At 39.1% G+C, this 22,869-nt stretch overlaps 1 protein-coding gene across 2 annotated transcripts in view; it reads left to right on the plus strand.

Annotated features, from left to right (window-relative positions):
• Positions 1 to 22,869, plus strand: part of LOC137075692 (potassium voltage-gated channel subfamily H member 7-like) — a 152,783-nt gene that overhangs the window by 87,370 nt on the left and 42,544 nt on the right. For both annotated transcript variants that reach the window (XM_067444581.1, XM_067444582.1), the window contains 3 exons: positions 9,202 to 9,601; positions 13,639 to 13,839; positions 17,140 to 17,394. In XM_067444581.1, coding sequence (XP_067300682.1) covers positions 9,202 to 9,601; positions 13,639 to 13,839; positions 17,140 to 17,394 — 856 coding nt within the window. The remainder of the gene's footprint in view (positions 1 to 9,201; positions 9,602 to 13,638; positions 13,840 to 17,139; positions 17,395 to 22,869) is intronic.

Below are 22,869 nucleotides of genomic sequence, written 5' to 3' on the forward strand. Positions count from 1 at the left end.
TCTGTATAAAACAATCTCAATAGTTTGAGGTCTAAACATTTATTTATTTAACTGTTTGTTTATACTGTGTCCATTATGTAGATCCGATCAGATCTAGCATTTTGTAGAGGTCAGAAAGCTTTAGTGCTCATGACCACAACACAACTATTTCAGTGAATCGGGGATTACAGTATCAGAATATACTGTATGTGGTTTTCTCCCCCCATTTTTTTTTGAATGGCCTTCATTTCTGAATCCATTTATTTGGATTAGTGGCTTACCAAATGGGAGTCATGATTACGATGAGAGAGAGAGGAAAGAGAAAACTGATGTTTGAACAGCTTACAGGCTGAATCATTGGCACGCCGGTTGGCTCGTTTCCTTGCTTGTTTATGTAGGCACGTCCGTCAATGGCCTATCATGAGCTCTTGGCACATCCTGGCATATGGTTTTCCCGGTTTGTGGTCTGTTCCAGTGACAGCAACTCTGACAGAGCCATAAACAGCCTAAGGACATCAGAAACAAACACAGTGGCTTTTAAAATATTAAAGAATGGAATTATAGATTAAGACCTACTGGAAATGACATTATTTGATGGCATGCAGTATATTTTTAGACTATGGACTTTTGATGCTTGGTCTTGCTAAGTACATTGCTTTCGATCAGATCATGTTTTCCCAGAGGTCTCATATTCGCACAGTTTGTCTGAAAAGGGCTGTCGAGGTCCAGTCATCCAACAGCCTTGAAGATCACCCAATTAACAAAGCTCATGCTCTCAGCATCTGCGCTCATTTTCACCAAAGGCGCTCACATCTGTCTCTGGGCACAACAGGGGTAAGATTTTGTGCTCTGAAATGTCTGAAAAGTCACTGGAATCCAAATGTCACATTTTTCATACCCAAACAGTCAGTGTAGACAAGAACATTCAAAATATTTAAGTAAATTGGTGAACAATATACCTTCAAATAATTAAAGGCATGATTTCCACACAATTTTTTTTAACTAAATACAATAATACTTAATTTATTTGCACCAATATAACAATACATTCAAAATCAACCCCTTTCCTGAAATATATAAATGTAAACATTTTGAATTTGCTAATTAATCACTGAAAGTTATAGAATCATTGCAATGTTAAAATTTTGAAGTGACATTTTGAATTGATTCGCACAAATTTACCAACTCTCCTCATGTACTTTATTTTTTACAATAAATAAAATTGTTTTTCAGGGGTTGTGCTTCGCCCCTTAGTTTCAGTGAAAGGAACTCTTAATACTTCAGCATACCAAGACATTATTTTTTGATAAGTTCATGCCCCCAACTTTGTAGGAACAGTTTGGGGATGGCCCCTTCCTGTTCCACTATGACTGCGCACCAGTGCACAAAGCGCCAGTCCATAAAGACATGGATGAGCGAGTTTGGTGCGGAGGAACTCGACTGGCCTGCACAGAGTCCTGAGCTCAACCCGATAGAAGAGCTTTGGGATGAATTAGAGCGGAGACTGAGAGCCAGGCCTTCTCGTCCAACATCAGTGCCTGACATCACAAATGTGCTTCTAGAAGAACGGTCAAAAATGTCTTATAAACTCACTCCTAAACCTTGTGGAAAGCCTTCCCAGAAGAGATGAAGCTGTTTTAGCTGCAAAGGGAGGGTCAACTCCATATTAAACTCTACAGATTAAGAATGGGATGGCATTAAAGTTCATGTGCATGTAAAAGCAGGCGTCCCAAAACTTTTTGCAATATAGTGTATGTGAATATATTAATGAATGTTTGTATGTATGAATGGATGTATGAATGTACACATTCATACATACATATAAACAGATTAGGGATGGTTAGACTTTAAAAAAATACAGTAAAATTGCTGTCTTTACAAAGCGTCTGTCCATAAAGACATGGATGAGCGAGTTTGTGGAGGAACTTGACTGGCCTGACCTGAACTTTTGATCAATTTAAGGTATCATTGCTGAATAAATGTTTCAGCAAAGAGCTTTTATGTTTTCACAAAAAAAGAAACTTAACCCAAACTATAAACAGTATATAAAGTAAAAAACCTGAAAATAATTACCCACCCAGCCTGATCTGCCGGTGATGTGATTTCGCCCTGCAGCTCAGTCTAGAAACTTGTACATTCATTTCTACTGCTTCTGTTACACTTTTGCAGGAACCAATCACAGACTGGCTTTTCCACCTGACACACTATTGGCAGGTTTAACACAATGACAGATTGAGAAGCGATGGGTCGTTGATCACACTTCTTGTTGTCTGATTGGTTGAAGGACTATCCGAATGCATACAGATTCATTTGAACTGTGCTTGTTGATCACGCCTCTTGTGCAGTAGAAAATACAGAGCAGACTAACCAGACCAATGTTAACCTGTGACAAGACAACCTGTGCTGGTGCACTGAGAAGAAAATAGCCCTGACCGTCCATTAATTCATGCTTTCACTCTTTTACTACATTAGCTTCTGTCATTATTAAGAATCTGACATTCTGAATTACACAAATGCGAACATAACTGCGCCACTGAGGATGCTTTATGGTCACCTGATGCCTCTGTGGTCAGCCAGATGGATTTGATCTGCTGGTCGGCGGTTAGACTGCGGTGTGTTTGTGTACTACTTAGGGAATGAGCTGGGTCAGGCAGATGGCAGGTGGTTATAGGATGCATCTCATTTACAGCACTCAGATGAGGATTGAGCACTCAGATTGGGTCTCTGCAAAACCCACTTGCAATGGACCACAGACCACAGCTTGCACAAGCCCTTATTATATTTGACAGGGTATTATTTTATATTTGACATTTGTACTTATCAACACAACATACATGTGCACACATATATATTATATATATATATATATAGTTGATACTCTCACATTTTTACCATTACCCATACGGTTATCAGGACATATGTGTTTTTGTGTTTTATAGATAGGCTAACTGTTGACTAATTGTTGCTATATGTTAAAACAAGATATTAATGTTATGTTAATGCAACATGTTAATGCATGCTAGAATCATGCTAAAGAATGCTAGCAATGTGCTAACATGCACATGTTAGAAGTATATTAACATTGTGCTAAATCATGATGAAACATGCTAAAAAATTTTGAGAACAAGTTGGCAATGTGCTATATCGTGTTAGCAACATGTTAATACTATGTTAAAAACATGGCAGCAGTCTGCTAAAACATGCTAAATCATGCTAGGAGCAGGCTGGCAATGTGCTACATGTTAGCAAACATAGAAATGTGATAACGTAGATGCCTCATCCAGACACGTCGATGCACCTACATTTTAGAATGGTCAACACACGTCAACAATTTAGATGCTGTCATCACTCGCATAAAACAACAACAACAACACTGCGCAGCCTCTGTAAAACCCGGCGCACTTTAAATTCCTGAAGAAATGTGCTAACCTTTCACAGATGAGAATGTGTTGGTTTGTGTTTTTATAGCCTATATTTTTAAACTCATAATTACAGGTTTTTAACTACGGTTAATTTTTAATGTCGTGTTAGCAAACGCGCTCTTAATGTATTGTATTAATTTAGCTATTATAATGTTTGGAGATACACAAAAACATGTAACATTTGTTAGTTAATAACAGGCTTCACGTTTCATTAATTTCTGACAGTATTCAAGGACAGGAAAAGTATGTAAAAAACAAACATTGGTCTTTGAAAGTGCTTAATTTAAACTTAATTTAAGAGTAGTTAAAGAAGAGAAACCCATATATTTCTGCTGCTCCATAAGCGCACCCTTCTGTCAGAGAGTGAAATTGCATTTTCATTCAGCGAGTCTGCTGCCGTTGTTGTTCAGTCAAAAGCAAAAGATCCACCATGACGAGTCCTATTTTTAAACCGCTTACACGCAGTGTTGTAAATGTTAACTGTTGGATCGATAAGCTATGTGCATTTCAAATAATGTAGAATAATAAGGTATATGGAATACAAACTCGATTCCAAAAAAGTTGGGACACTGTACAAAATACAGATGATAATAATAACAATAAAGTTTCAAATCTTAATATTTTATTCAGAATACAACATAGATGACATATCTGTTTAAACTGACATACTGTTTAAACTGAGAATATTTATTATTTTAAGGCGAAAATAAGTTGATTTTAAATTTCATGGCATCAACACATCTCAAAAAGGTTGGGACAAGGCCATTTTTACCACTGTGCGGTATTGCCTCTTCTTTTTATAACAGTCTGCAAACGTCTGGGGACTGAGGAGACAAGTTGCTCAAGTTTAGCAATGTTGTCCCATTCTTGTCTAATACAGGCTTCTAGTTGCTCAACTGTCTTAGGTCTTCTTTGTCACATCTTCCTCTTTATGATGTGCCAAATGTTTTCTATGGGTGAAAGATCTGGACTGCAGGCTGGCCATGCCAGTACCCGGATCCTTCCTATGTGCAGCCATGATGTTGTAATTGATGCAGTATGTGGTCTGACATTGTCATGTTGGAAAATGCAAAGTCTTTCCTGAAAGAGACGACATCTGGATGGGAGCATATGTTGTTCTAGAACTTGGATATACCTTTCAGCATTGATGGTGCCTTTCCAGATGTGTAAGCTGCCCATGCCACACGCAATCATGCAATATACCATCAGAGATGCAGCTTCTGAACTGAGCGCTGATAACAACTTGGGTTGTCCTTGTCCTCTTTAGTCCGGATGACATGGCGTCTCAGTTTTCCAAAAAGAACTTGGCCCAGAGAAAACGCTTGCGCTTCTTGATCATGATTAGATATGGCTTCTTTTTTGACCTATAGAGTTTTAGCCGGCAACTGTAAATGGCACGGTGGATTGTGTTCATTGACAATATACACCGAATACTTGTTTTCTGAAAGTATTCCTGAGCCCATGTTGTGATTTCCATTACAGTAGCATTCCTGTATGTGATGCAGTGCCGTCTAAGGGCCAGAAGATTACGGGCCTCCAGTATGTTTTTCGCATTGACCCTTACGTACAGAGATTGTTTCAGATTTTCTGAATCTTTGGATGACATTATGCACTGTAGATCATAATAACTTCAAACTCTTTGCAATTTCTCTCTGAGAAACTCCTTTCGGATATTGCTCCACTATTTTTCGCCGCAGCATTGGGAGAATTGGTGATCCTCTGCCCATCTTGTCTTCTGAGAGACACTGCCACTCTGAGAGGCTCTTTTTATACCCAATCATATTGCCAATTGACCTAATAAGTTGCAAATTGGTCCTCCAGCTGTTCCTTATATGTGCATTCAACTTTTCAGGCCTCTTATTGCTACCTGTCCCAACTTTTTGGGAATGTGTAGCTCTCATGAAATCCAAAATGAGCCAATATTTGGCATGACATTTCCCACTTTCAACATTTTATATGCTATCTAGATTCTATTGTGAATAAAATATAAGTTTATGAGATTTGTAAATTATTGCATTCCTTTTTTATTCACAATTTGAACAGTGTACCAACTTTTTTGGAATCGGGTTTGTATTAAATATAATATTTTAAATAAATGTATTAAATTAATATCAATTTAAAACATGCTAGAAACATGTTATCAAAACGTTGAACTTGCTAGCAATGTGCTACAATCATGTTAGCAACATGTTATGTTAAAAACATGGTAGCAGTCTGGTAAATCATGATAGGAAAATGCTAAATCAACATGTTAAAAAATGTTAGACACATGCTTACATCATGCTAAAGAATGCTATCAATGTGCTTAAACGTGTTATCAACATGTAAACATTATAAATGTGTTTCCATTGTACCAAATCATGATAGAACATTTTAGCAATAATATCAAAATGCTACGTTAACATCGTCATCTTAAAAACATGGTAACAGTCTGCTAAATCATGCCATCAACATGCTAAAACACGCTAGAAACATGCTAGCATCATGCTAACAATGTGCTACATCGTGTTAGCAACAATTTATTGACTTCAAAACCTCATACTCAGGGTTTTAATTGTTATTTTTAACTTTCAGACAAGGCTTTGTTAAACCATCAAAGTCTGACTTCAAACTTTTCTTGTCTAGTTAAACAGTGGAATTTAACAAGTAGGGCACTCTTGTGAGGTCAAACTTGATTAACAATCTTTATAATTGAGCGTCCATCTTATCAGCATGTCCAGCTATAACTCAAAAACGTGATTTGCTGTGAACGGGATCTGCTAATGAGTTTTTAATGGGACACTCTTGACAGATGCAGCGCGTCTCAACGTGAGAGTACACCAAAACCGCACGTGCTTTGCTGCGCGAGCTCGCTAACACACTGTCAGCGCTCGTATGCATGCTAAGCTTTGCTGTCAGACACATCCGTTAAGACACTTTCTAAAAATACCCAGTGTGGGTCCTTACTTTGCTTTGTGAGGCCACAGTATAATTGCCAGCTAAACAAATGATCTCCCACCGGGGGACGAGCGATGTCGTTGAAGGAGTCGTTTCGGATGAGACGGTGCCCGCTGTCAGCTCCCAGGGACTTTTGTCCTGTGTCTCTATCTATTGAACAGATTTCACCTGCAAATGAGGATGTATCTCTTTTCTGCTCAGTTCTGGTAGTTCACCAAGGGCTAGACGAGAAGTGCGGATGCTGAAACTCATTACACAGGTCTCTCACGTTGGGTGTGATTTTATCCTCACTGTGCGAAATTGTGATGAGATGGATCTTTGGTGTTGGCACAGCAGTGTGTAATGGACTAAAATTAAACAGGATTATCAAAATAATAATTAGTGTGGCAGTCATGAAGGCATTACAGTAGAACCCAGAGATGAGCTTTGGGTGTATTAGGCCACAATTTGTTCCGGCTCTTCTAATACAGTTAACTGGATAATTAAAGCTATATAAGCCCAAGGCTCTGTTGTAAAACCCAGCGAGCTGACTACATACGCAGTAATAAGTGACGGATTTGGAAAACTCTTCATAGGAAGTAATTCCAAGTGTTATATGAATTACACAAAGTGCATGGGATACTCAAATCACAACTGATTTTTGAGTTTGAAGATTAAAGTTAAGCATGTTACCCAATCTGTCCCGCCAGTTTCATAATGAATCAAAGGCATTTTTTCTTTTTTTTTACAGAGGGAACATTGCCCAGGAGCTGGGGACTTTGGGTTGGTAGTCTGTGTGTTTTGACCGCAGGGACCGGGGTGTAAATGAAGTTCAGGGTAAAAAAGTACTTTTTCAAGATTTAGGAACTTTAGGGGGTGTGACTTGGTCGCTGAACAAACTGATTGGCTGAGTTCATAAGAAATTTGGATTGGTTGACTCCATGTAGCATTTCATTTCAACCACCATTTTTAAAAGACTGTTGCGGAAGCGTACATTAAGATTTGTTTGCTATTCGAATCAACAATGCAGTTTTAAAAAATCCGACCGATGGACAGACGTCAAGGTTCAGGCTTTATTAAGCTTATATGCTGAGGGGAATGGAAAGTTGCCCGCAGTCCTACGTCACCGGACTGATCTTGACAGTACTTTGGATCGCGTTGGAAATGCAGACAACAACAGGTCTGGCGGAAAAAAAAGATCCTGGGACAAATTGTTTAGGATTATTTTGGTGGAAAGGGAGCTAAAATACATTTAAACTAATATTACATGTTCATGCATGCATATTGTGTGTTTGCGGGGTGTTTCTTGACAAATCCACAATCTCGAACTACTGGCCTGGCATGCATAACAGCTTTTTAAGTCATTAGATCCGTGTGAATGGGGATCATTTTGACAACTTTGTCTGTTTTTAGTACATTGCACATGTAAACACACCCTCAGACACTATAACACAACTCAAAAGAGGTTTGAGTCCCCTTAAAAGTTCAGGTACACATAGATTCACCAACTTTTTCCTTTAACTCTTACACGGAACATGAGTTGGAGTTCTGGGTGGGCATATTATGTACTACACATTTTTATTCTTATCAGAGTATTGGGTCGTTTAACGGGTTGTACCTGCCCTCTTGAACAATTTGTTTTGGGGTCATATAATGCTATTTTAAGAGCTCATTATTTTGAAAATTGGGTGTAACAGAGTACACTCTAAAAAATGCTGGACTAAAAACAACCCAAGTTGGCTTGTAAATGGACTAACCCAGCGATTGGGTTGTTTTAACCCAGCAATTTGATTGTCTTAACATGTGTGTAGGTTAACATGCTTTAATGTTGACATGTTTTCATGTACTGTACAAAGCTCCTCCATGCACAAAGCCTTGTGATTGGCCAAACACCTCAAGAGTGTGTCAGCTTCCAAAGCTTTAAGTAATTGTAAATATTCAATTTTGGAGCATGAAATTGTCCAAAATGTCTTGGTATGCTGAAGCATTAAGAGTTAATTTCACAGCTATATTCAGAATGAAAAACAACCTTGCACCATAATTTCCCCTCCAACAAACTTTACACTTGGCACAATGCAGTCAGGCAAGTACCATGCACCTGGCAACCGACAAACCCAGACTCGTCCATCATATTGCCAGACAAAGAAGTGACTGGTCACTTCAGAGAACACGTCTCTACTGCTCTAGAGTCCAGCGGTGGTGTGCTTTACACCACTGTGTCCCACGCTTTGCATTGCACTTGGTGATGTAAGGCTTTGATGAGCTGCTCGACCATGGAAACCCATTCCATGAAGCTCTCTACACACTGTCCTTGAGCTAATCTGAAGACCACACAAAGTTTGGAGGTCTGTAGCTATTGACTCTGCAGAAAGTTGGAGACTTCTGTGCACTGTGACCCTCAGCATGCGCTGACCCTGTTCTCTGATTTTACCTGGCCTGCCACTTCATGGCTGAGTTGCTGTTGTTTCCAATTTATTATAACACCACTAACAGTTGACCGTAGAATATTTACTATTGAGGAAATTTCACAAATGGACTTACTGCACAGGTATCACGGTACAAACGCTTGAGTTCACTGAGCTCCTGAGAGCGAGCCATTCTTTCACAAATGTTTGTAGAAGCAGTGCTTCTAGGTGCTTTTTTTTATAGTAGATACTGTGGCAATGGAAGTGACTGGAACACCTGAATTCAATGATTTGGAGGGGTGTCACAATACTTTTTGCAATATAGTGTATATCACACTCACACACTAAATGAAAAGGAAAACATTAGCAGATCGCAAGTTTTAAAGCCTATGAAAAAGAACCTGATAAGCCTTAATGAGTATCTTGGTCGAATACAATGTTTTCAATGTAACTAATGAGCACCTTCTCTCTTTTCCAAGACAACCACTCTCATCGGCCTGTTGAAGACCGCACGACTCCTCCGACTGGTTCGTGTGGCCAGGAAGCTGGACCGTTACTCTGAATACGGCGCAGCAGTTCTCATGCTCCTTATGTGTATATTTGCTCTGATTGCCCATTGGCTCGCCTGCATCTGGTACGCCATTGGAAATATGGAGAAACCATACCTGGACCATAAGATCGGCTGGCTTGACAATCTCGAGGTGTCCATTGGGAAGAAAATAAATGACAGTGACCCCAGCTCTGGGCCAACCATAAAGGATAAATATGTCACTGCACTGTACTTCACATTCAGTTCGCTGACCAGCGTGGGCTTTGGAAACGTGTCCCCGAACACCAACTCGGAGAAGATCTTCTCCATCTGCGTCATGCTCATTGGATGTAAGTCTGAAACACAAGCATGTACACAAATAGCTGAAAGAGATCGACGGTTCCAAAAATGAAATTTCTGTCATCATTTACTCACCTTTATGGCTTCCCAAACCCGCATGTTGTTATTCCTGAAAATCACAAAGGGAGAACGTTTAGATGGAGAAAAAAATTAAACAAATATGGTGACTAAATGACAAAAGTTTAAATATTTTGGTGAAATATTTCTTAAATACTGAAATAAATGCTATTCTTTTGAACTTTCGATTCATCAAAGAATCCTGAAATAAAAATAAGAAATAAGATAATAAGAAATGTTTCTTGGGCAGAAAATCAGCTTATTAGAATGATTTCTGAAGGATCATGTGACAAGGTAAAAGTTCAACTTTGCATCACAGGAATAAATTACATTTTAAAATATATTCACACAGAAAATTGTCATTTAACACTGTAATAATATTTTACAATAATAAATGCAGCCTTGGTGAGTATAAGAGACTTTTTTAAAGAATATATTTTAACCTAGTTTGATTGTGAGAGAAACTTTAGGTATAGAGGAAAAAAAAAAATCAAATTAAGGTTCTTCAATATTCAATTAAAGTGCATGTCCTGAAATGGCTAAATTGCAGGTATTTGTAAACTATTCCTACTGACATATTTAATCTCCATTTCAATCTAGAAGATAAATTCTAATACTTTTTCAAATCAATAAATTTATTGTCCCATGATGTCATCTTTAATCCATGTCTGAAAGTCTTTAGACCAGTTAGTGTACTGCTAAATGTTGACAAAGATGTATTTTAGCATAAATAAATCATCCTGTGTGTATGTGTATGTGTGTGTGTGTGTGTATATATATATATATATATATATATATATATATATATATATACAGTCTTGTTCAAAATAATAGCAGTACAATGTGACTAACCAGAATAATCAAGGTTTTCGTATATTTTTTTATTGCTACGTGGCAAACAAGTTACCAGTAGGTTCAGTAGATTCTCAGAAAACAAACAAGACCCAGCATTCATGATATGCACGCTCTTAAGGCTGTGCAATTGGGCAATTAGTTGAATTAGTTGAAAGGGGTGTGTTCAAAAAAATAGCAGTGTGGCATTCAATCACTGAGGTCATCAATTTTGTGAAGAAACAGGTGTGAATCAGGTGGCCCCTATTTAAGGATGAAGCCAACACTTGTTGAACATGCATTTGAAAGCTGAGGAAAATGGGTCGTTCAAGACATTGTTCAGAAGAACAGCGTACTTTGATTAAAAAGTTGATTAGAGAGGGGAAAACCTATAAAGAGGGGCAAAAAATGATAGGCTGTTCAGCTAAAATGATCTCCAATGCCTTAAAATGGAGAGCAAAACCAGAGAGACGTGGAAGAAAACGGAAGACAACCATCAAAATGGATAGAAGAATAACAAGAATGGCAAAGGCTCAGCCAATGATCACCTCCAGGATGATCAAAGACAGTCTGGAGTTACCTGTAAGTACTGTGACAGTTAGAAGACGTCTGTGTGAAGCTAATCTATTTTCAAGAATCCCCCGCAAAGTCCCTCTGTTAAAAAAAAGGCATGTGCAGAAGAGGTTACAATTTGCCAAAGAACACATCAACTGGCCTAAAGAGAAATGGAGGAACATTTTGTGGACTGATGAGAGTAAAATTGTTCTTTTTGGGTCCAAGGGCCACAGGCAGTTTGTGAGACGACCCCCAAACTCTGAATTCAAGCCACAGTACACAGTGAAGACAGTGAAGCATGGAGGTGCAAGCATCATGATATGGGCATGTTTCTCCTACTATGGTGTTGGGCCTATTTATCGCATACCAGGGATCATGGATCAGTTTGCATATGTTAAAATAATTGAAGAGGTCATGTTGCCCTATGCTGAAGAGGACATGCCCTTGAAACGGTTGTTTCAACAAGACAATGACCCAAAACACACTAGTAAACGGGCAAAGTCTTGGTTCCAAACCAACTAAATTAATGTTATGGAGTGGCCAGCCCAATCTCCAGACCTTAATCCAATTGAGAACTTGTGGGGTGATATCAAAAATACTGTTTCTGAATCAAAACCAAGAAATGTGAATGAATTGTGGAATGTTGTTAAAGAATCATGGAGTGGAATAACAGCTGAGAGGTGCCACAAGTTGGTTGACTCCATGCCACACAGATGTCAAGCAGTTTTAAAAAACTGTGGTCATACAACTAAATATTAGTTTAGTGATTCACAGGATTGCTAAATCCCAGAAAAAAAAAATGTTTGTACAAAATAGTTTTGAGTTTGTACAGTCAAAGGTAGACACTGCTATTTTTTTGAACACACCCCTTTCAACTAATTGCCCAATTGCACAGCCTTAAGAGCGTGCATATCATGAATGCTGGGTCTTGTTTGTTTTCTGACAATCTACTGAACCTACTGGTAACTTGTTTGCCACGTAGCAATAAAAAATATACGAAAAACCTTTATTATTCTGGTTAGTCACATTGTACTGCTATTATTTTGAACAAGACTGTATATATATATATATATATATATATATATATATATATATATATATATATATATATATATATATATATATATTACACAGGATGATTTCATCCTGCACTCTGGGACAGACAGTGGTGCAATTTATTTGAGTAAATGTAAGTAGTTACTGAACTTAAAGGAATAGTTCACCCAAAAAATGTGTCATCACTTACTTTAGTTGTTCCAAACCTGCATGGATTTCTTTCTGCTGCGGAGCACAAAAGATACTTTGAAGAATATGGGTAACCAAACAGTTGATGAGCCTCGTTGACTTCTATAGTATGGGGAAAAAAATCTGAACCAAAAACTGTTTGATGGTTCTTTTGTGTTCAGCAGAAGAAAGAAGGAGGGTGAGTAAATGATGTCAGAATGTTCATTTTTGGGTGAACTCTCCTAGACAACAACGTTTCGGCCCAGATCCGGTTCATTTGGATTATGTGTGTACCAGATGTGGGCCGGATCTGGGCTGACACCATCTTGCTGTCTGGCATGCCTTTAAATATTAATTTGACACTCAGGGCGTGTCAGAATCCACTTTTGCTAGTTTAACAACTGAAAAAATGGTCAGCGCGCCAGGCGCATGGTCTAAAAGTGTTGCCTACTTACTAAATGAGTCATGTGTGTGTTTTGGGCATTAAGTGCAATAAACAAATCAGAGTCTCATCGCCCATTCCCTTTAAAAGCCAGTTGCGGTCGCACAGTGGCAGATTCACTATTTACATGCCAGAATTTGCGAGCAGAAAAGACTGAACGAGAGTGGAGTCCTTTTGTTTTAGTTTAATATTTGGCATGTTTCTGTGCTTTTGTGCGTCCCTGTGTGTGTAATAATCAGTGTACACGCATTGTGCATCCGCCTATAGGCGCATATTATTAACACGTCCTTTAAATAACACAAAAAACCCCCACTATTTTGCAATTGACTTTAGAGCAGGTTCTTGTTGGTCAATGGCGCAGTCGTTTTTTAGTTCCTCGAAATATAAACACGCCAACAAAATGAAAGACCTCATTTTCAGACCAGCCAACCGATAGCCACGAGTGCATTTGCTATTTAAACATCGTGGCGCTGGGCTTGAAAATGATAACTGCCTCGGGCTGAAACACGTCTGCCGTTGCATTGTGCCGGGTGTATGATAGGGCCCTTTGTGTTTCGCACCTTGCTCACCCAAACTTTGTCTACAAGTTTTCTTTGTGTGGATGTGAGTGTTGCTCATGTATGAGATGAAGACATGACTGCAGCCGATGATAAGGCTGAGACCAGCACATTCAGTGCTTTAAAGAAAAGACATTCAAAAACCAGTCAGGTCCAAATTCAAAAATCTATCCCATCATCCCTCATTGGACAGCACAGGTAAAACACAGATATCGAATCATAAATAGCTGAGAACACATCATGCATAATAATGATAACAACATAAAGAAACACTGCTGATTTGATCTAAATTGTCCTCCACAGACAAAATGTACCTTGCATTTGCAGTTTCACCTGCGTGACCCTGTCCTGTCTTCCTCAGCTTTGATGTACGCCAGCATTTTTGGGAATGTTTCTGCCATCATCCAGCGGCTGTATTCCGGTACGGCGCGCTACCACATGCAGATGCTCCGTGTGAAAGAGTTCATCCGTTTCCACCAGATCCCAAACCCGCTCCGGCAGAGACTGGAGGAGTACTTCCAACACTCCTGGACCTACACCAACGGCATCGACTTGAACACGGTGCGTTTGATACATCCTTATCTAGTTATTCAGTCATATTTTCAATGCATGTTTTCAAATATTTATTTAATTTGAATTGACCCTTCGCTAAGATAGGATCGGTCAGTAGCCACTGATTTTAAGCTGAGGCTTTGCAAATGGTCAATTAAAAAAAATAAAAGATTAACAAATGAATACAATGTAATCCAATAGTAAGTACAAGTAGTTAATTACTATTACTCAGTACTTAAAGGTATAATAATTACACTGTAACAGGACAGCTTAAAATAAAGTGTAAGCACATTTTCACAGCGAAATGCTACACCATGTAAAAATAGTATATCTGCGTTATTCAGAGGAACCTCGCAGCTGAAGCTATAACACAGCTTTTCTTACTCTTTTACTGTATATGATCGAATGTATTTAAGTTAAAGGATGAAGATGTACATCCAGCCGTTTGTTATCGCAGAATAAACCCTGACAAAGAGATCCGGACCCCATTGGAAGTGGAGCATATCGGTGCCAAGTCCTATTTGTTAGCACAATTCAGCCAAAAATGAAAAAAAAAAAAAATTTATACTCACATTCACATTCATTATTTTTTCTGTGGAACTTAAGATCTAGTAAAAACAAAAAGCACCATAAAATAATATTAAAAGAAGTTGCTCTGTTTTAAAAGTGTTGTTATTCACTGAAAATAAACGGTAATACATGGAAAAGTGCAGTATTAAAAAGTTCAACAAAAAAATAAAAATAGTTTGGAATACAAGGGTGACTAAATAATAGCAGACGTTTCATTTTTGGTTGAACCGTTCCTATAAATGATCTCTGAAATGCTATCTGAACATGTTATCACAGTTTGAATGTGTGAGTGTGTGTACTGAAAGCAACACCTGTCTCTCTCTCTTTCCATGTCTGCCTCGTATCCGACCTCGTCAACCTGGGAAGAGCAGGAGGTATTTATATAAACGCAGACACGACTCATGTCTTAGCTCTTAGTCTCTCTTATACACATCAACCTTCACTCTGTTCTGGACATATTAATGCTCATCTTTGTTAAAGATGCTGTGTTTCTGCTCTTTGTGACTCTCTCCTTCAAGCACTCCTAGTCTTCAAGCATACTCTTTAAGAATCTAAATAATAACATTAATAAAACTAATATCTCAATTTTGATGCATATTAGTATCAATGCATTTTTTAATTGGTCATTATTATTCATATTTGGTTTCTTAAAGACAGATTAAAAAATGCATTGATACTAATATGCATCAAAATTATGAGATAATATTATTATTTAGATTCTTAAAGAGTATCACAAGAAAAATTACTAAGATATGCATCAAAATTATGAAAAATATACTATATTGTCAAAAGTATTGGGATACCCCTCCAATTCAGGTGTTCCAATCACTTCCATGGCCACAGGTGTATAAAATAAAACACTGGGCATGCAGACGATTCTACAAACATTTGATAAAGAATGGCTCGCTCTCAGGAGCTCAGTGAACTCAAGCGTGGTACTGTGATAGGTTGTGCTATAAGTCCATTCGTGAAATTTCCTCACTACTAAATATTCTACGCTCAACTGTTAGTGGTGTTATAATAAAGTGGAAGCAATTGGGAACAACAGCAACTCAGCCATGAAGTGGTAAGCCACGTAAAATCACAGAGCGGGGTCAGCACATGCTAAGGGTCACAGTGCACAGAAGTCTCCAACTTTCTGCAGAGTCAATAGCTACAGACCTCCAAACTTCATGTGGTCTTCAGATTAGCTCAAGAACAGTGTGTAGAGAGCTTCATGGAATGGGTTTCCATGGTCGAGCAGCTCATCAAAGCCCTTACATCAGCTCTTACATCACCAAGTGCAATGCAAAGCGTGCGACGCAGTGGAGTAAAGCACACCGCCACTGGACTCTAGAGCAGTAGAGACGTGTTCTCTGGAGTGACCGATCACGCTTCTCTCTCTGGTAATCTGATGGACGAGTCTGAGTTTGGTGGTTGCCATGAGACCGGTACTTGCCTGACTACATTGTGCCAAGTGTAAAGTTTGGAGGGGGGGGGGGGGGGGGTTCCCAGTGAAAGAACCTCTTAATGAACCTCTTAATGACATTTTGGACAATTTCACCCTCCCAACTTTGTGTGTTCTCAACAGTTTGGGGATGGCCCCTTCCTGTTCCAACATGACTGCACACCAGAGTACAAAGCGTCGGTCCATAAAGACATGGATGAGAGAGTTTGGTGTGGAGGAACTCGACTGGCCTGCACAGAGTCCTGAGCTCAACCCGATAGAACACCTTTGGGATGAATTAGAGCGGAGACTGAGAGCCAGGCCTTCTTGTCCAACAACAGTGCCTGACCTCACAAATGCGCTTCTAGAAGAACGGTCAAAAATTTCCATAAAAACACTCCTAAACCTTGAGGAAAGCCTTCCCAGATGAGATGAAGCTGTTATAGCTGCAAAGGCTGGGCCGACTCCATATCAAACTCTACGGATTAAGAATGGGATGGCATTAAAGTTCATGTGCATATAAAGGCAGTTCATGTCCCAAAACTTTTGGCAATATAGTGTATTTATTCTTGTGATTCTGTCTATAAGAAACTAAATAATAACTTTAATAATGACCAAATAAAAGGTGCATCAAAATCTTTCCCAAATTTTTCCAGCAAAATCATTGTCCACAAATTGCAAATATCACCCAGCCCTTGCATGAATTAGCATATATTAGATGGCGGTCTATAGTAGCCATTCTTATTTAGACGAGACTTGGAGATTAAAAGTTGCACTTGTTAAAGCTAATATGCATGTTGCTAAGAAACTGAATCATTTCTGTTGGCCATTATTGAACCCTCATTATTTCATCTCTTTTAATTTATGATTACACTGCTATATGAGGACAGTAGTTGGCACTTACATCATTAATCTATCTAGGTTAAAGTCTCTTTCTCGCCACTTTAGTTGTATGAATACTTTGGCAGAAACATCATGCAGAATAGTATCATTAGCAGTGGGGAAAAAACTCAACACAAAGACTCTGTACCCAAATGTAGTGAACTGTCACTTTAAGGCATCATAGAGGTGCTCCCATCTTGAATATATGATCAATATTTCACAATTTTATTATTATTATTAGAGTACTGTATTGTTGGAGCCAGTTTTAGTCAGGATGCCGCCTGTGTATGTTTTGGAACAGAGCCTATTAACACCACAGCATAACAAACAGTGTAATTGTAGATAGCGTCTGCACTAATGTTCTTCCTTTAATCTTCAGTGATGGATCTGATAGAGTTGAGTATTTGTCACCTCATTCTCACGTCTCTCTCCAGGTCTTAAAAGGGTTTCCTGAGTGTTTGCAGGCAGATATTTGTCTCCATCTGAACCAAAGTCTCCTTCAGGGATGTAAAGCATTCCAGGGCGCGACTCAAGGATGTCTGCGTGCTCTCGCCATGCGCTTCAAAACCACCCATGCTCCTCCTGGAGACACACTCGTGCACTGCGGAGACGTTCTCACCGCACTCTACTTCCTGTCTCGAGGGTCCATTGAGATCCTTAAGGACGACATAGTGGTGGCCATTCTGGGTAAGAGCTCACAAGCTTGCTTTAAAAGAGAAATTATATAAAATCCGTAATCCATGAAAAACATAAAACTATGACATTATTTTTATAAAATTAAACACACACACACACACACACACACACAATAATTATATTATATTTAGTGCTGTCAAAATGAATGCATTACCGCATGCAAAAAAAAAATTCTGTTTAAAGGTCCCATTGCATGGATTTGTATTATTCTTTCATAATGTTTCCTGAGGTGTACTTATATTTGTAGTATTTACAGCAAAATAAATCATAATTTAGAATAGCCATTTTTTTCTGTACTGATATTAGCTCTCTGGCTTGAATGCTCTGTTTCAAGGGGCGTGTCTGTTGTGAGATTTTAGTGAAAACAGCCACTGTTGTGATTGGTTGACATCTTTGCATTTGAAATGAGATGATGTGGCGGAGAGGGTGTGGTTTAGTGAGGCACGGCACTGCCAGTTCAGAGAGACGGAGAGCTGGGGAAAGATTGCTGAGAAAGTGTTATTGTACCAAGATGTTGACAAATCATCCCCGCTCACACAGAGAAACTCAGAAACATACTGCAGTAAACATTCAAAATGTGAAGTTTTTATATTTTATAACATATACAGTTAAAAAACATCACATTGACATGACCAAGAGTTTGTTTTCCTGAATACCATCGAGACTGAAAATGACACTTTCATATGACAGTTCCATAAACAATTAATTAACATTGGTCACTTACATTTTAGATGCAGTATTGACTGCTTTTGTTCTATTTCAGCAGCAAAAATATTTTGATCATATCATATATGTTGAGAGCGCTGTGAGCGTGACGTTATTTTGTTTGTATCAGAGATCTGAAAAAACACGAGTAAACTTTGCAAAGGGCAAAGCAGAGGAAGGGGTGGTAACCTTTCCTGTTATTACGTCATAACAGGAGAATTCAAGATCGGCTCGTCTAAGCTCTCATTTTCTCAAAGGCAGAGAAAGACAGCCAGAACTCGGTTTACACCGATCAAAATTTCTAGCCACCTGTGGACAGTGGTGGAATGTAATACAGTAGCACAAATACTTTTTTACTTTACTTATGTACATTTTTCACGTATATGTACTTTAATTAAGTAGAATCAATAGCGCATACTTTTGACTTTTACTTCATTACATTTTGCAGTAAATATTATACTTTCTACTCCACTACATTTCTACAAAGTTTCGTTACATTTTCTGGGCTAGATATTAAGGCTTGTCCGGATAATTAGTGGATAATAATAGCCTATATAATGTATAACGAGCTGATGATAACTGCGCTGTTGAGGCTCATGCAGCCTTTCAAGGAGAAATGGAAACAAATCAGCCCCACTCACACAGAGAAACTCAGTAACATACTGCAGTAAGCATTCAAAATGTGAAGTTTTTATATTTTATCATAACATATACAGTTAAAAAACATCACATGACATGACCAAGAGTTTGTTTTCCTGAATACCATCGAGACTGAAAATGACACTTTCATATGACAGTTCCATAAACAATTAATTAACAATAGTCACTTACATTTTAGATGCAGTATTGACTGCTTTTGTTCTATTTCAGCAGCAAAAATATTTCCAAGATCAGATCATATTTCCACATCAGAAACGGTGTTTTACTGAACGATTCAGTGTTTGAATGAATCGGTTGAATCAAAGATTCAATGACCAATTTGTAAACAACTGCCTCATTCCTGAACGAATCAGCTGTTTGAACAAACCGACTCAATGACTCACTCATTAAGACCTGCTGCCACCTACTGGGGGACTCATTATGAAATAAATGCTTTTCTCTAGTTCTCGTTGGCCACAATTATCATCACCCAATTATACATCCTTTTCCCAAGATAACAGCTCTGAATCTGCTTCTATAATGCCTGGAGAGTTTGGAGAAGACCCGACTAGAGATCAGAGACCGTTCCTCCATACAGAATCTCTCCAGATCCTTCATTACACCACTGCTTGGGGATAATATTCAGGCTAGGGGTACTCATATTAATTTTGAAAAACCTTATAAAACAAAAACTTAATGTCATAGAACCTTTAACACCTTTTAACACAATTAACTCAGTGTGGCAAGCAGGATGAGGCCGAGGGACCGTGAGAACGGGGTGAGGCCGGTGGTGAGTGACAATGAACTGCATGCCGCACCTCAATGTAACACAGCTCGTAGTTATGGGAAGAAGGATGCAGGAACCGGCGAATATTCAACAGACTTCAATAAATAAATAAAATGAAAGTAAAGGCATAAAACACAACATAAAATCCAGCCTGGTCCTCTCTCGTCCTTCACTGGTGTCGCTCCTCCTTTTATGCACTCAAGCTCTCCTTGCCCCGTTCTCACATCTCTGCCTCGTCCTGCTTGCCATTTGTTATATTTCCGTCATCCGTTGGCTTCCCATGATACGATCATGCTATCATTCATTCTAATGCTATTAAACCATTCAAGTATGCAACAAAAATGACTTAAATCTGTACTGGTGCCTGTCTGTGAATCTCCTGTCTGTGACACACACACACACGCACGCACGCACGCACGCACGCACACACGCACGACTTGTGCGGACAGAAAGTCACTTCAGACAGTGCACGGCCAAGTTCTCTTTAGCACTTGAATAGACAAAAACACATAATTATGCCAAAATGCCCGCTTTGTCTAGTATCCTTGTAAGCACAGTCTTAAATGAGTTTAATAAAGTCTTAAATGACCATAAAGAGTTGTGAGGACATCAGATGTGCGTTAGATCCGGATCCGCATTATGTGCGCCAGGTCTTAAAATGACAGCAGCTTAATAAACCTGATGCTGTCTGTCATTAATGTTAATCAATCAACAAAAAGCTAAGAGAAAGTCACTCACTACTCTTGGCTGAATCATTTTTGTAGCTTTAATAAGGATTAATCTATATTAAACAGTGTTTGATAACTTTTCAATTTCTGTATAGTTCCTACCTGATAGATCAAATATTTAAAAACTTTAAAAAGTTGTCAATGGGAGATTAACTGTGAAATTATTACAATATAAAAATATATTAACCACTGTAATGTTTATTTGCAATTAATTACAGAAAAGTGTGCGATGAGTTTATATGTAATCGATTGACAGCACCTTTATATTATTTTATTATATTATATTAATGTCGGATGGATGGATGGATGGATGGATGGATGGATGGATGGATGGATGGATGGATGGATGGATGGATGGATGGATGGATGGATGGATGGATGGATGGATGGATGGATGGATGGATGGATGGATGGATGGATGGATGGATGGATGGATATTATGAATGCTTTACTGTCGCTATTGATAATGACTATTACTCAGTTGCCTTCAGAAGGAAATTTTGAGATTAGACCACTTGGAACTTCAATATCCTGCTCTAGATATTTAATTAAGGAATCTTTTTTTAACTTATAAAAGACTATTTTAATCAGAGGTAGACTATTTTTAAAATCTTGCAGAAGAATATATTTCATTGTCTCATTTCTCACTGTGCTCTTGTGATCGATGTTTTAGAGAAAGCCGATAATGCAGTAGTTGTGTGTGTGTGTGTGTGTGTGTGTGTGTGTGTGTGTGTGTGTGTGTGTGTGTGTGTGTGTGTGTGTGTGTGTGTGTGTGTGTGTGTGTGTGTGTGTGTGTGTGTGTGTGTGTGTGTGTGCTTGCTGAAAGCAGCCTGCAGACATTAGCACGTCACAGCCGCGTCCTGTGGAGGACTTTTTGTCCAGGCATGTTGTTTACCGATGTGGCGGTTAGCAACCGGAGCGAGAGAGGGCACACGCTGTAGCTCCCAGTGGGTAGATGTGCCATTGTCCTCACATGCTTAAACACAGCAGCAGAGAGCCGAGGTGCCCAGGGTGTCTCCAAATCAAAAGGCAGAGTGAAATGTATACATTATTGTTCTCTCAGAAAATGTCAAACAGATGAGCATATTCTGAAAACAAGCCTGTCTTTCCTTTTCAGTTTTTTTTTATTGTGTGTCTAGAGCAGTGTCTGAGAAGAGGCGGCTTCTGACATTTCTATTAAGTGGCTCCTGCTGGATGTGTTAGGCATCTTCAAAGCACAGAGAGAGAGGTTCGCTTTTTATAGCTAACAGTGCACATTAGAGAATGTGTGTGAGAAAGAACAAAAGAAAAACTGTAGCTCTTGTCTGATCTGAATGGATAGTTTTTTTTAATGGCAGAGGCTAATACTGATAACTAGATGATGGCTGATATAGGGTAATGCAATTCATTTAAAACATATATAGTGTCCTCCACTACTACTGGTAACCTTAGTACATTTGAGCAAAGGTGGCTTTGAAAATCAATTTAGTGTATACGTTTGATCTTTAATTTAAAAATAAAAAATAAAATCCTAAAATCCTAACCTTTTATTGAAGTAGAACAGTTGAAAGTGGGGGGCGGGGGGACTCATTGTGAAATAAATGCTTTTCTCTTGTTCTCGTTGGCCACAATTATCATCACCCAATTATACATCCTTTTCCCAAGATAACAGCTCTGAATCTGCTTCTATAATGCCTGAAGAGTTTGGAGAAGACCCGACTAGAGATCAGAGACCGTTCCTCCATACAGAATCTCTCCAGATCCTTCAGATTCACAGCTCTGCTCTTGAGTTCAGCTATACAGTGTATACACCGATCAGGCATAATATTACCACCGACAGTGAAGTGAATAACACTGATTATCTCTTCATCACGGCTCCTGTTAGTGGGTGGGATATATTAGGCTGCAAGTGAACATTTTGTCCTTAAACCTGATGTGTTAGAAGCAGGAAAAATGGGCAAGCGTAAGGATTTGAGTGAGTTTGACAAGGGCCAAATTGTGATGGCTGGACGACTGGGTCAGAGCATCTCCAAAACTGCAGCTCTTGTGGGCTGTTCCCGGTCTGCAGTGGTCAGTATCTATCAAAAGTGCTCCAAGGAAGGAACAGTGGAGAACCGGCCACAGGGTCATGGGCGGCCAAGGCTCATTGATGCACGTGGGGAGCGAAGGCTGGCCCGTGTGGTCCGATCAAACAGACGAGCTACTGGAGCTCAGATTGCTCAATAAGTTAATGCCGGTGTTGTATATAAGAAGGACGCTGGACAAGAGGTTTATACACGCAACTCACTTTACTTTCTCAAAACCGGAATATCATATATCAGACCAAAACAGCTGCATCCTCAACACGCAGCAAGGCATTACCAAATGAACACAGATTAATCTATCCTGAACGGACATAACATTTTCCCCTCTCTGGGGGGTTCAAATATGAAAGGTAGACACAAAGTCCTTTAGGTAATCCGGCCGTGCCCTCGCGCGCACTGGCCGTGGGGAACACACAGCTGAAGGTGAGGCGAGCAATGGTCTGGAGGCTGGAGACAAGGGCAGTGACGATGGTGATGGGGGCACTGGGTGTGACAACGAGGGAGTATTTTCAGGCTGTGCAGCTGATGAAAGCAAGGTGTCTTC

This window comes from Pseudorasbora parva, chromosome 5 (genome assembly GCF_024679245.1).
Source record: "Pseudorasbora parva isolate DD20220531a chromosome 5, ASM2467924v1, whole genome shotgun sequence".
In the NCBI taxonomy this organism is placed as follows: Eukaryota; Metazoa; Chordata; class Actinopteri; order Cypriniformes; family Gobionidae; genus Pseudorasbora; species Pseudorasbora parva.